The following is a 13672-nucleotide window of genomic DNA, read 5'->3' as shown; positions in this document are numbered from 1 at the left end:
GGCACCCCGGCTCACGCAGCAGCGATGAGGTGTCAGGACAGGTGACGTGCTCTAGGCTGGTGCTGCGAGGCAGGTCCTGCTGGTGGGGTGTTGCAGGGGGGCTGCGGGGAGCGGGCCCCCTCCCGATGAAGGACTCGAGGAAGGCATGGAGTGCTGCCAGGTTTCTCAAAACGAAGCTTGGCTGCAAAAACGCTGGTGAGCTGCTGTTGTCCTCATTCTTCCAGCAACTCTTGTTTTACTTACATTATTTGCTCATCTGATTATTTTATTTGGAGAGAAAAGCCTTCGTTCTTCTCCCCAGAAGAATACCTCTTGCTTCTTTTTGTTAAAGCTCGGCTGTTGCAGTTAGATATACTTGCTAGTATGCGTGGTCTCAACAACCTGAAGCAGGTGTCACAATAAAGCAGAACTTGGGATTTTTTCTGTACTTGCTTAACTTTAGGTTATTCATGGGTTTGGAAAGCGATTAATTTTTTGTGTCTCCTCGTTAGAAGGTCAACTTACCATGACTCTGTTTTAGTTTAAAATAAAGAAAGCAAAGTATACTCAGGGCTGTCACAGGCAGATGGATACTGTATTAGAAAGGCAGAAGTTTTTTACCTCTTTCATTATTCTTTTGAATTTGAAAAACTCTCTAGAACCCTTTAGGATGGTCCTCTAAATGCTTGATATTATAATTAGCTTTCAGAGTACTACTTCTGTTTGTCTTTAAATATCTGTAGAGTGTCAGTTTTGGAACTGGATGTGCTCATTTTGGTCTGCCACCTGAAACATGCAGCTGTACTAAATAAAAGCTGGTTCTGGTTTTGAGTTTTGAAATGGGGAAGAGAAGGTTCGTCTTTAGTAAAACCTTCTGGTGCACCTGGAAAGTGTGTTCAGCTTCTAATACTGGCTGAAAAGTGTTAATGTAAGAGCTGACTGTGAATGACAAATTATCCCAATGTTTTGTTAGGCCTGGCTTGGATATGTTAGTGACCCAGGAGAAATCTTGTATTTTGGGGAGTGAGAATGGTGTATCTACTGTATTATGGCTCTTAGAGAAGCTTTGGCTTTTGAAAAACAAAAGCTCTAGTGTGGGTCTGGTTTTCCTAGGTGAAGTGTCTGCCACTTGTGAAAGAAACGGCATTGTGAGGCTTAACTTCCAGCCTGTGGCCTCCCACTCCCCCCAGCCGGCTGAGCTGCGTGTTCCTGCTTCCTTTCCCAAACTCTTGGCATCTAAGGCATGGCAGGATTGTCATAACCAGGGATCTGTAAATTCTGCCTCAGCTTAGTACTGGACTTCAGCCATTTTTTTAAATGTCTGTTTTGATTGAGAAATGGAAGAAGAGCATTGAACCTGCTGCAAAATGCTGTTTTTTTAGAAAGGACTTTAGTGGGGTTGTGTAAGGTACACAATTTCTATAGGAGCAGAAAACGTCTTTGCAGTGATTTTGTAAGCAGTGCTATGGCTTAGCTTCATCTGAAGGGTTCAGCTTGAAGTGCTTCTATCTTTTCCTCTGTCTGAAGCTCGTCTAGCCTGGAAGGATGTATTTAAGATTTACACTAGAGGGTGTAGTAGTTTAGCAGCCAGGCAACCATCTTCTTGGAAGCAGGTTCTCAATCCACCGTAAGTTGCTCCCTGTCAGTGAAACTGCCTGTCTTGTTTACAAGTAGCCTTATAACAGTGCACTTGGGCATATTTGACCTGTTTAATCACATCACTCAATAAATAAGCTTTAAAAGCATAATTTTTAAAAGCAGGTGGATATCAACAGCAAGAGCTACAGTGCAGATCTGTGTTTTCTGGGATAGGGCCTGGAAAAACCAATAACATCCGAAGAATTAGTCTGCTAAGCGTATTGATTAAAGACTGATGTTGACTTTGATGTTTTGAGGATCACTGTAGGACTGGCAGTAACCCCAAAACCCTTAGTAGAGCTTCCGTAGCCTTGAAAGTAGCTTTTGAAAACTGAGGAGTGGAGCTGGCCTTGCCTGCTTGTGGCAGGAGGAGGCTGTGGACACAGGCCAGGGGGAGCAGAGAGGAGGTGAGGAGTTAGTGGGACTGTTCCCCTTTTCTTTGCACCCCTCACTGTTCCAGATTTCCTGAGGAGCGTACCATTCTGGGGTTCGCAGTACATGATCCATGTTTTTCATACAGTGCTCTTATGTTCCCAGCCACTGGGAGACAACGGCGAGGAGGCCTCTATGCCTGTTAAGGAGATCAGCAGCAGCAGGACTGACTTTTCCCCCGTCTGCTGCTGTTTGCATGTGGCAAGTGCTCCCTTTTCTTCCCCTCTGAAAGCAGCTCAGTAAATAAAATCTTGTTGGGTGAGGAGGGAACCAGCATGATGCATCTGCTTTGTAGGGCACGTTTGAACTGGGTTCTGAAATGCATGGTACTTCATGTGGGAAATCTATTCCAGTGTCTTTACTGCAAGCGTCTGCCTGCATGGTAAAAGAGTGTGGCTACCTGGAGGCTTCTGGAAATTCAGGACTGGCTGAAAGCTGAGGAGGGTGTGGGGGCGGTAGCGTGCACCGATGTGGTGTTTCCACAGCAGTGCCTGTGGGCTCAGAAATGGTATGTGAGCCTGTGCAGGACTGGGAATCTGGAGACTGCAAATTCTAATCCTGACTTGGCTGAAGTGCTTTTTCCATCTACAAAATGACTAAAACCCACCTGCTTCTGAGCAGGATGAAGAGATTATTGAATGTGTGTGAAGTGCTTTGAAAGCGTGCTGTGTAAGTAGGAGGGAAGAACTGCCTTCAGCCCTAAAAGCATCTCTTCAAGAGCTGTAGAGGAGAAAAATAGGTCTCTCTTTAAAGTCTAGGTCCTGAGTATGCTGAAAGACATAAAAGAAGCATAATACATCTCTTCATAAATATCATAAGGAAACCAGCTCTTTGGTTTGCTGGTTTTGATACAGCTGTCAGCAGATGCTTAGGAGGTGGATGTTTTTTGAACCCGGAGCAGTAAGCTGTGTCCAGGTCTGGAGGTCTGAGTTCCTCTTTGTCTGCTCTGATCCTTGCCTTAGTGCAAGATGGGAAGAGCAAGGCTTTCAGCACCCTGCCTCAAAAGACTTTATTATGGAGTTGTGTGCACTGACAATTGCTCGGCAGTTTTCTGGTATGGTCCAAAGCTTGAGGAGTGGTTTTCTTGCTGTGTGGATTTTCTATTTAGATAGGCAAGGCTTTGCAGATTAGATCTAGATTGCATCTTTGGAAGGTGTCTGGATGGGTTTGTGTGGCAACACTTTTTTCACCTCTCTGTGATTTACACTACCCAGCTCACAAGTAAGCCGTTTGTAATGCTGTTTGGCTCCTGTTGGCCCAGGTCAGGTGTGGAGATATCCTTGGGCTTATCTCCCCAGCTTTAACCCTGTTGATCCTGTCACTGATGTAGGAAGGCCCTTCACCTCTCCTTTTTCAGTGTTCAGCTGAAAAGCAACCACATGGAATGGCTGTGACTTGTATATAAAACACTGTGCAAAATGATACTTGAGAAAACCTGAAGAGGCTATTTAACTGTTAAACCCCAACTTTAATCATCCTCAGCCCGTGTGTCACCATCGGATCAAGGACATTGTCATCTTCCCCAGTGGGGTTCCTCGTACAGCATGTTGCTGAGGGGCTGCACGTTAAACTGAGCCGTGTGTGGTGGGAGCAGCCTCTCTGTGCTGTCTGGGGTTGCCTTTATGTTACTTATATTGCAGTGCAGGTTCGCACCATGTGTAGTAGGAAGGATGAAGGAAAAAGTCTTTGCAGCTGCATTTTCCTTCCTGTAGTTTTATGTTGTGCAATATCAACTTCTTGTAAAAAAAAGAGCTTTTATCACTGTATTTGCTACAGGGAAATTGAATGAGCAGGAACTTATGAATTGCCCTCAGTATTTCTTTGCTGAGGGGGGAAATTAGGTGGTTCAGCTTTGGGTGCTCTAGTCCATGGACTGCATGTGGGGGGGTTGCTAAGACTGCTTTCCCTGCCCCCTTCCACATTTGTGTTTAGAACAGTACAGACCAAAATGTTAACGGTGGAAGTTTTTTTTAACTGAGTTTTGAAATGAAGAATAGAAAGCCCACTTGATGGTAAGGTCAGGACGTGTCTTTTCATGTAAATCAATGTCATGGCTTTCTAGTGGTTAGGGATTTCTTGTCATTTAACTAACTTGTCAGTTATGGTGGGTTTCCTGTGGGTGGGCAGGTGCAGCTGCTTCATGTGTTGGGATTTCAGCATGGGCTGGCAGGGCCCTTCTGATTTTTGTCTTTCTGCAAGCGGGGTGAGCGTGGCTGTGGGGAACCTTGGCCCTGAGCTTGCACACGGCAATTCCTTGCTCCTGTTACAGACGTCTGAAAAGCAGGAGGTGGGAGCAAATCTCTGTCAAGCTGGAAGGATTTTGAAGGCTAAAGGTACAGCAACCTGCCTGGGTGTTGAAGGCCCAGGAGTTGTGCTGGTGTTTGCGAGCTCCCTGGCCTCCTCTCCAGCTGCCACAGGAGGCCTTTGGCTACTCTTGCAGGATTTCTCTCTCCAGCATGCACTCTCTTACCTGACATTAAAACGCTTCCTCTGATTTTTTTAAATTTATTTTTCCCTCTAGTCAAACCCTGCAGTGCCGTGTTAGCGCTGGAAAAGCGGAAAGCACAATTTGCTAGTCCAGGATTTCCCAAACCACTTTCCCTGGGCTGCCTAGTGTCAGGAGAGGTGGGTTGGAGGCGCCGGGGCGGCGTGCCGGCTGGCGTGATGCTGAGCGGCAGCAGTGCCAGGCTGCGGGCAGGTACTGACAGGCAGGGCCGGGTATCTCCCTGCCCTGCAGCCTCCTTCCCTGCTGGGGCTGAGCGTGGGCTGCGGGGCTTGAGAAGTGGGGTGGAGTTGGGCTCCGGCTGGGGGGCCAGGTGGGATGAGGAGACGGCTTAGCAGGAGCCTGGGGATTGCCGTTTGGGAAACTGCTGTGCTTGCCAACTTGGGTTGCTCAAATCAAGTAAAAAGTAACATTTGCAGTTGGGGAGCGGGGAAAGCAAGACGTCAAAAAATTCCCCAAGATTATAGTAGCAGTGGTAGGGAAGAAGAAAACAGCCAAAAAACCCCCTGCAGACACTTGAGTAAAACCCAGTCAGACTTGGGAGTAAATGAGGGTGAAGGCGGGACTTTGGGTTGGTAAGTCCTGCCCTAATTATCTCTGCAGCCCGGAGAGTGCTGTGTCAGCACATGGTCAGCGGTATTGTGCCACACGCCTTTGCCGGAGTGTCTTAGCAGTGCCGAGCAGATATTAAAAGCCTCAAGTACAGCATGAACAAATATCTGCAATACTTACTAACTGCAGGGAGCTCAGGTAATTCTTTGAAGTTTTTGACTTACTGTGGAGTGAACTTGTGTTTTGGTGTGGGTTGCAGTACGCGAGGAAGCAACTGCGTGAGAAGTACCTTCTCCAGAGAGGCTTTCACGTGTCAGCCATTCATTTAACGTTAGACTTTGGTCCTCAGGGTTGCATCTGCCTCTGAAATATATGGACTATGCAAAAAAGTCAGCTCTGCTTTGGAGAGTTTAGTTGCACGAGGGTTTTAATTTCCCTGTGAGATCTACCCTTTTTATTTGAAGAGGGGATCTGTGCTGAGTTTTGGGGAGTGTGTTGGGTTAGCTGGTTCAGAGAGCCTGCAGAGCCGCAGGTAGCAGAGTGGTAAAGGAGCTGCAAGTATTAATTCCAGCTTTCGAGTTCTCTAAAGCTGGACAGGTTTTAAAACCAGTTTAAGTTTTGGGTTTAGCCCTTTGTAAGTCACAGCCAAAGTGTTTAAATGTAATATAGCTTGAAAGGTGCTTTTCTTTAGTTTTTAACTTTGTTTTTCAAAGTGTCCAGTTGTGACTGTACTAAAATAGTGGTTTGGGTTCTTTTTCTTAAATGGGTGTTCTTCACCTGAAACAGTTAAAGAAGTAGGACACGTGTTGAGAAGATAACTTATCTTGAGCAAGCCAGAGAAAGGCTGGAAAAGAAAAAGAGTCTGGGGGATGAGGAGTAGTGTTATTGCTCGTGGACATGCTGGTCAAAGTAAGTTTTCAAGGCGGAGCTGAAAAGAGAGAAGACGACACCAGAATAATTGAAGTATTTTTCTTTTGTTCTGCTTCTTTGAAGAGTGGCTTTACTTACTAAGTTTTGGAGTAGACCCTTAGTTTTACCTAGCACTTGTACAGGAGATGTGGAAATGTTTTCTGGGCTCTTTTTCTTGGAAACAGAAAAAATAAGTCTTAGTTAATTTTCTGTTTCCTAAACAGAATTTCAACTTTTCTTGTATATTGAGGAATAACTTTAAAGATAAAATGAGAGAGGGAATGGAAAGATCTCCAAATAATCCAAACATTGAGTATCTAGATTAATGTATCATTGACTTTAAAATGGTGAGATGCCTTCTAGCCTGTGTGATGACAGACTGTGAGGTCAGGGTAGCAGCCTGGGGAGAAATCATGATATTTTTGGTGCCAGCCTTTGCTTTCTGCCCCTGTCCTGGCAAATCCACCAGTTGTTTCTCATGTTTTTTCCTAGGCTGTGGGAGAAATGTACTAATGGTGTGATTTCCTCTTAAGAAGGCATTACATTTATCACAGATCTTGACACACCTCTGACGCTCTTTGCCTGCCACAGGTGTTTTAGCACCAGAGTGGGGACTGTACATCACGGGGGTGATAGAGGAATGTAAATGACAGCTTTTGCATGGGCCAGACCATCTCGTTCTGGCTTTGGATCCTCAGATTTAACTAGTGGTGTTGCTGTGTGAAGCAGTGGTAGTCCCAGCTGTCTTCCAGGACTGTCTGTGAAGCTATCAGGAGGGTGAAGCTACCATATTTAGTAGGCTTGAGGACCTTTTAGATGCCTCTTCTGCTGTGCCAGAGGCAAAACTGCACAAAATTGTTTTCTTGAATAAAATTAGGTGTGTACTGCTTCCCTGGATGTTGCTGCCGGAGCTGCTTTGAGGGGCATGCCCTGCCATCCTCCTGTCAAAGTGAGTGTCCTACCTGAGTGAGTTGTTCCCTGATAACGCACCCCATAAAGGGGGGTGACATGCTCCCTTGCTGGATTGAATCCACTCGGGCACATCTGTGTCTCCTCTCCAGCCACGGTGTGTCAGCAGGCTCGGGTGGCTGAGCTGAGAAAATGGCTTATGGCTTGTATGAGGATGATGTCTGGCTGCTCTGGTCCCTTGGTGAGATCCCCCTCCCTGTGCTGGGTGTGACACCCTCTGCTGAAGCCCCTGGTCAACCAGTTCAGCCCAGTGAGACAGTCTTGGTGGCACTGAGCGCTTATGTTGGCTGGCAACATCTGGTGAAACCATACCATGACCTCAAGCAGGCTTTGTCACAGCAGGTTTAAAAATACTGCAGTGTGATGGGTAACTGTTCAAACTTTTTTCAGTCTTGCTAATCTAAGACTTTCTTTTCTCATATTTGCTTCCTTTTTTCTGCTGAAGAAATGACCATGTTGGTTCATGATGTACCTTGACGCTGTGGCATGAAATACCTCTTGGGGACTAACAAATGTAGGGAGTGGGGTGCATAGGGAGGGTCCAGCTTGGTTAGACTGGCTGTAATACCCCCTCGGACTTTGCTTCCCTGGTGTTCTTAGACTAGCACAAGGTTATCTAATTTTAATAGTTGAATTTACTATTTAGAAAGAGTGAGAAGGAGTAAAAAAAAAAAAAAAAAAGGAAAAAAATCGTTAGGGCTAGGGTTATATTTAAAGTTGAAGAACCATTTCTCTGAGCTCCTCTTACCTGCCCTCCTAACCCATTTATTCTGGATAACTATTTGAAAGCCACTATTTTAAATCTCAGTGTTAATTATTTCCAAGTGGTTGGATATTATTGTTAAATTAATTGTTGGAAATTTGCTTTGGGTACTTGCAAATGAGGTCTGCGCCCAAAACTGCCATTTCTTTTGCACTGTTTAATTCTGAAGAGAGGCAAAGCTCAGCCTGCTAGTATGGCCTTTTGGAAACACTTTGTTCTTGAGAAACTACTGTATCATCTGTGAAGCATTAAATGAAATGCTTAAAATAATTTTCCAATGGTGATAATTTTCCTGTAATCGCAAAGGTTGTCCATTTGCTAAGTACTGGCACTGTAAACACAGGCAAGCTGTTAAGCTAACAAAGCTGTTCTGATGACGTTAAAATAAAAAAATGCCTTTTTTTGCCTTTAAAGTAGTCTCCCAACAGCTTTCACCTTCCCCATCTCCTGATGAATGTGCCTTTTGTTGCCAGCTCCAAGTGACCCAGGAAAATGGGTAACATCAGCAGTGACTGCTCTTGAAAGTGTTCGCTTTCGGCCTGCGCTGGTCCCTCTGCGGGTTGGCCAGCAAACCTTTCCATTTTGAGATCCTAATTGCTGTAAATTTGGGAGTTTCTAATTTTTGCCTCCCCTTTGTTTAGCAGCAGCACTGCTTAGTAACTCTGTTACCTCTGGAAGGCAGGTAGTTGCCGTCCATCTCCTGCATGCATGCAAGAGCTTGACTCCTCTTCCAATACTTGCCGGTTTACAACAACCAGTACCTGTCATACATTTGGGCTTTTCTGTATTTAAAGCATGTGAAGAATGTGTTGTGGTAGGGTGCTTGAAAAAAAAAAAAAAAAAGACGTCTTTTTCTCCTGAATGATTCATTGTAAAATAAGTTTTAACATCAAACAGGTGACCTTGTACTCCCATTATTCATTTAATGTCAGCCTTTGTTTACTGCCTTTGCCGGTTGCACAAACTAGAAGGGCCAGTGTACAGCGAGGAGTCGTTAGCTTGTAGAAGCTCTGTAATAAAACAGCTCCACCTCAGAACTGAGGCCTTGTTTCCCAGAAGCAACATGACTGTCACCAGGAAAAAAAATAGTCAACCTTGGTTTTTTGGAAGAATTTTGTTCTACACTTTTGTGTGCTCTGCTGAAACGTCTCATTTAAGTGCAGCTCATTTTTGTATCTTCTAAAGTAGTTTTAGGTTGAATCAATTGTTTGCTGACGTCCTATGTAAATTATTAATAACTTGTTTTGTATAGTATTGGTGTTAACTTTACTGTTTTGTGTCTCAGAAGGACTACTTCATAGGTTTGAGGTACATTAATTTATTAAAATAGTTTGTATTTTTAAAAGTATCCTGATAGCAGTTTAGTTCACAATCCTATAAGGAGTTGTCTTCTCAAGTCTCATTATCTTGTGATTCTCAAAGGACAGTGCAGAGTCTCAATTTTACATCCATCCAAAAAGAGTTATTTCACTACGTGGTGCCTCTCACTTGTTTTGCTTCAGCAGAAATAGTGCACACATTTCGTGTCTCAGAGTAGCAAAACCGGTGTAGTTCATCTTGTAACCTTTCTTTACACCACGGGTATTCATGTGAGTGTTTGAAATGGAGAAGAATAAATGCAAAAGCTGAAGAAGAGTCATTTGAATCGTGTATCCAGGTTGTAAGAAGGGGTGTGTGGGTGTAGCTGGGTACCTGCCTGTGTGGTGCTGGGCTCAGCCACCCAGAAAGCCTTTCCTCTCCGACGTTCTTGAGAGTATAATTAGGCATCTGAAAAGGCAGCCTGATTTCAGTTAGCATATGTAACCTCTCTGACTGTGGAGACTCGTGTGTGTATGGCTCTCCGTATATATATGTGTGTGTGTGTATAAACTCCCCCTTCTGCTTGTGTTTTCACTACATCATCTGCAAATGCATTGTGGCCAAAGGTGACAGTCCTGATTAGTGGCTTGGAGCCCACTTACACAAGTGTCTCTCATGGAAAAGGTAGCCTTTGATCAGCAGCACTTGGGTAATACACCAGGCCTCCTACGCACCTACAAAAGAGCTCTTTCATGACGATATCTCAAAGCCTGCTGGCGTTCTCTGAGCTTTATAATGTATTTTTACATCTGGTCATTCTCCTGAAAGAAAAGGTGCAATTAGTTTCATACTATAGATGAACAGCAGAGAATCAGACACCAGGTCTATGCTTAGGTTGTCTTCTACTTTTTCTGTATCCTGATATATTTTAAAAGGTTTGCTTTTCTATGTGGACAAGGTGTCTTTTGTGTAGTTTGGGGGTTTGTTGTTTTTTGCAGGGGTATGTGTGTTTTGTTTTTGTTTGGTGTGGTAAAGTGTGTTTGTTTTTTTTATTTTGGGAAGTCTTTAGATCCAGATTCGGTGTTCTCGCCTCTGTTTATAGGCCACCTAATACTTATCTCTGCACAAATTACCAGGATTTCAGCTGTTCCTTCAACAATGCTTGTGCTAAATTTTACATCTCCATCTTGAGTTAGAGGTTAATAGCTGACTCCTCCAGACTTCATTGAACTGGTCTCCTCTACCACTAAGGAGTTGATGTTTTGCAAAGTGGTGTGAAATGAGGTGGCTGGTATGGAGGATCTCCGTTCTTTATCAGCTGTTAGGCTAATATTTATACCTGTTCTGATAATCTGTTTTCGTGTTGGAAAGCCAGTTTTACTGCTATCCTTCTAGCAAAGAACAGAAAGTTCCTCTGGAATAGCAGCGTTGGGAGACACTATGATAAAACAAGGATTGAAAATTTTCAGAGTCAAAAAGCAGCCATTAACTTACCTGTAGCTCCTGTTAGCTGACTGAATGCAGTCATCTTTATTGCTGGGTTCCTCCATTACAAGTCTACTTTTTCAAGGTGAAGTTATTTTCCTGCCTGTTCTGTGGCAAGCAGGATGGCTGTCGCTCTGCACACGTGTGTGAATGATGTCCTCTTCCCTTCCTTTTCACCGTGAGTTGGAAAGGTAGGTGGGAGAGTTTGGAATATCATGGCAGAAAGTAGAGAGTTTATGTTGTGACAGCTGCTCCCATGTCCTTTTCAGGATGGATATTACAAGATTAACTTTGCTGGGCTCTCCAGTTGTAAGCTGTCCCTTGGACAGGTTGCTTTGGTGTTTCCATGTAGTTCTGTAGGGTGGATCATCACTCACCAAAAGCTCTCCCGTAAGCTGTGGCTGGAAGAGCTGTGCAGCATTGTAGTCCTAGAAATGCCTGTGTAAAAGAGGGTACTAAAGGGACTTCTGAGAAGACAAACGTCAGAAAAAAGAAACATTCTGTATGTTAATGTTCCTGTCTTGGTGGTCGTTCTGTGTGGTTGAGTTTTTGCCTTTGTACTTGTAGTTTTTTCTTACTAGTAGCACTCTGTCAGTCCAAATAAGACTGGTTTTCCTGCAGCTGCCGTGAGAAGTAGTGAGCTTTGAGGAATATTGGAGGCTTTCAGTGGGCTTTAGGCATTGGCATCGATAAGTGAGAACCTAATCCACAGTTTTCGTATTGGAATCCTCCTTCCTCCCTTGGTTGCTTCATTCAATTAGGCAGATAATTCCGTGCATACTCAGCTCTTCTTGGTCCTAATACAGTGATTATTCTTTGGTGCCCCGAAGAATACTTAATTTATAGAGCTTTTCTGTGAGTAATAAAAGCAGTTTGTTAATAGATCTCTGGTCCTCAAGATCCTGGAGTAGTTCATAAAATACATTCTTGCCACACACCTGCCACTGTCCAGAGAACATCACTGGTGGCTTTTGGCATCAAATGTTTATTCTGTGGTGATGAGAGCATGGCTTTTGGTAGTGCCTCTCAGTATTGGGTTTTGATGAGAGCAGATCTTAAAAAGACCTTTTAAAAAATTTTATTATCAAGAAAATTCTACCTGAATTGTGGGCAGTAAGTTTACTTTTCTTTCTTTTACAGAGCGAGGATATGATCCCTACAATCCAGAGCTTCCGAGGCCCTCGCTGGGGGCGGAGGATGGTACTCTGGCTGACATTGCAGATGTGACACCCGGTATTCTGGAGCTGGAGCTGGTCAACAAGGCCATTGAGGCAGTCAAAAACGAAGTTGAGAGAGAGCAGAAAAAGTATGAAGAGCTGCTAGAAACAACCAAGGAGTTCAGTGCTTCAGAGGCCTCCTCACTCATTTCAAATACACCCGTGTCGGCTGCTGGGACACAAAATGATTCATTTACCTCCTTAGAGTATAATCCAGGTAGCTACAACTTTAATAATAACTCTGACTACAACCCTACTCCTCTTGCTGCTGCTAGCCAGTCAAGTAAATACACTTTGGATACTTCCCGATCTAAAGGTAGCTCGCTGGAATATGTTCCCAAGTCTGTAGTACAGAATAAGAAATACAGTAGCACTGTCACTAACAATAAATATGTGATTGATGACTCTAAGCCTTCTACAGACTTGGAATATGACCCACTTTCAAATTACTCAGCCAGGCTTTTGAGCAAAGCCACAACAAAGGACCCAAAAGGGTCTAAAAGGGGTAGGGTGCCCAGTTATGAGGAATCTTACTCTCCTTCACGGAAGAAGCTCTGTGAAGTACCTGATGACTATGAAGTGTGTGCCAGGTTCTCTTCCTCTGAAGATGAGGCTGATGTGGAATATAAACCAACTTCTGTTAGTTCACAATCAAAAGCCGGTTCTGAAAGTGAGTCAAATGACGGGTTATCCAACAAAGAGCAGAGCACCAAACTGGATGGCGCTGCTTCCCAGGATAGCAAAGAAGCGGCAGTGCAGTATGGTGGGGAAGACCTTCCAAGTTCACAGAAAAATCTTGCCAAAAACTTACCAGACAAGAATGCAAAAGCAGGGAAATTGTGTTCTGGTAAGAATGACCAGGAAATTGAAAATAAAAACAAAGACTCAAAAGACAAAACAAAAAGGAAGAAATCAGATGTTAGTAAACCTGGCCTCAGTGATGTTGGTAAGAAGGAGAAGAGTAAAAATACAGAAAAAGAAAAAGTGCTCAAGAAAGAAGATAAATTAAAAACCAAGAATGAAGAGAAAAACTGCAAAGATAAAAGTGTCAGAGTGAAAACGGATGGGAATTTAAAGAAACCTGAAAAACAGAAGTCAGAAAAAGTGGATGGGCTTAAGAAAGAAAAATCCAAGTCTGCCAGCAGTAGTTCAGGGAAAAGCAAGAGCGAGAGTGTCGTCAAAGGCTCTAGCCCGGAGAAGCTGGTGAGCAGCAAGAAAGACTCCAAGCTGAAAACAGATGATGTGAAGAATGGTAAGGAAACTTCTGGTCGTAAAAACAAAGAGAAAGGGACCAAGACTTCAGCACTAGAGCGAAAGAAAGAAAAGGTCAGTTCTACAGGAAAAGGAGATCTGAAGAAGGGTCAGAAGCAGCAGAGTTTGAGTCATGTTGACCTGTTTGGCGATGAGAGTGGAGATGACGATGACAAAGGCCGGCCTTTGCCATCCACGTTACTTGATGTGAGCTCAGACTCAGACGGTGAAGACTGTGGTTCAGAGTCTGAGAGTGAAAATGAAGGGACAAAGAAAGTGAAACGCTCTAAATTGTCGAAGTCGTCATCGTCATCTTCCTCGACATCTGATGACATTGATTATTCCATCCTTGAGAAGGACTTGGACTTTGAGACAGATCCAATGGAAGAGTGTCTCAGGATTTTTAATGAATCTACAGATGTGAAAACTGAAGACAAGGGAAGACTGGGGAAACAGGTAATGCTGATTTGGGTGGGTTGGTTGCTTCTTTCACCTCTAAATGTGAAAGGATTCTGGTTTGGTTTAGTGGTGTTGCTTATTTCAAGTAGCTGAAGAGGGCTATGGAGGGAGACTCCCTATGTTGGAAGAATCTCATCCTTGTCATGACTGAGTGCTTTGAAGAGTTTGCACCTGAATTTACCTGCTGGATTGAAAGCTGCTGTGAAATGTAAGGAT

The 13672-nt window shown here is 44.0% G+C and overlaps 1 protein-coding gene across 4 annotated transcripts in view; it reads left to right on the top strand.

Moving 5' to 3' along the window:
* The window catches only part of REXO1 (RNA exonuclease 1 homolog), a 40992-nt gene that overhangs the window by 1399 nt on the left and 25921 nt on the right, over positions 1-13672 (top strand). Inside the window, exons 1-3 of one of the 4 annotated variants that reach the window (XM_080383058.1) lie at positions 217-5302; positions 6891-6962; positions 11670-13453. In XM_080383058.1, coding sequence (XP_080239184.1) covers positions 5260-5302; positions 6891-6962; positions 11670-13453 — 1899 coding nt within the window. In that variant the 5' untranslated portion in view covers positions 217-5259. Of the gene's footprint in view, positions 1-19; positions 196-216; positions 5303-6890; positions 6963-11669; positions 13454-13672 lie in introns of those variants that run through there. The other 3 variants (XM_080383059.1, XM_080383060.1, XM_080383057.1) reach the window with 3 other exon arrangements.

The sequence above is a fragment of the Falco punctatus genome (genome assembly GCF_963210335.1).
Source record: "Falco punctatus genome assembly, chromosome: 4".
Lineage (NCBI taxonomy): Eukaryota > Metazoa > Chordata > Aves > Falconiformes > Falconidae > Falco > Falco punctatus.
Note: the sequence above shows the minus strand (reverse complement) of the source record. Positions and strands in the feature narration are given on the sequence as shown.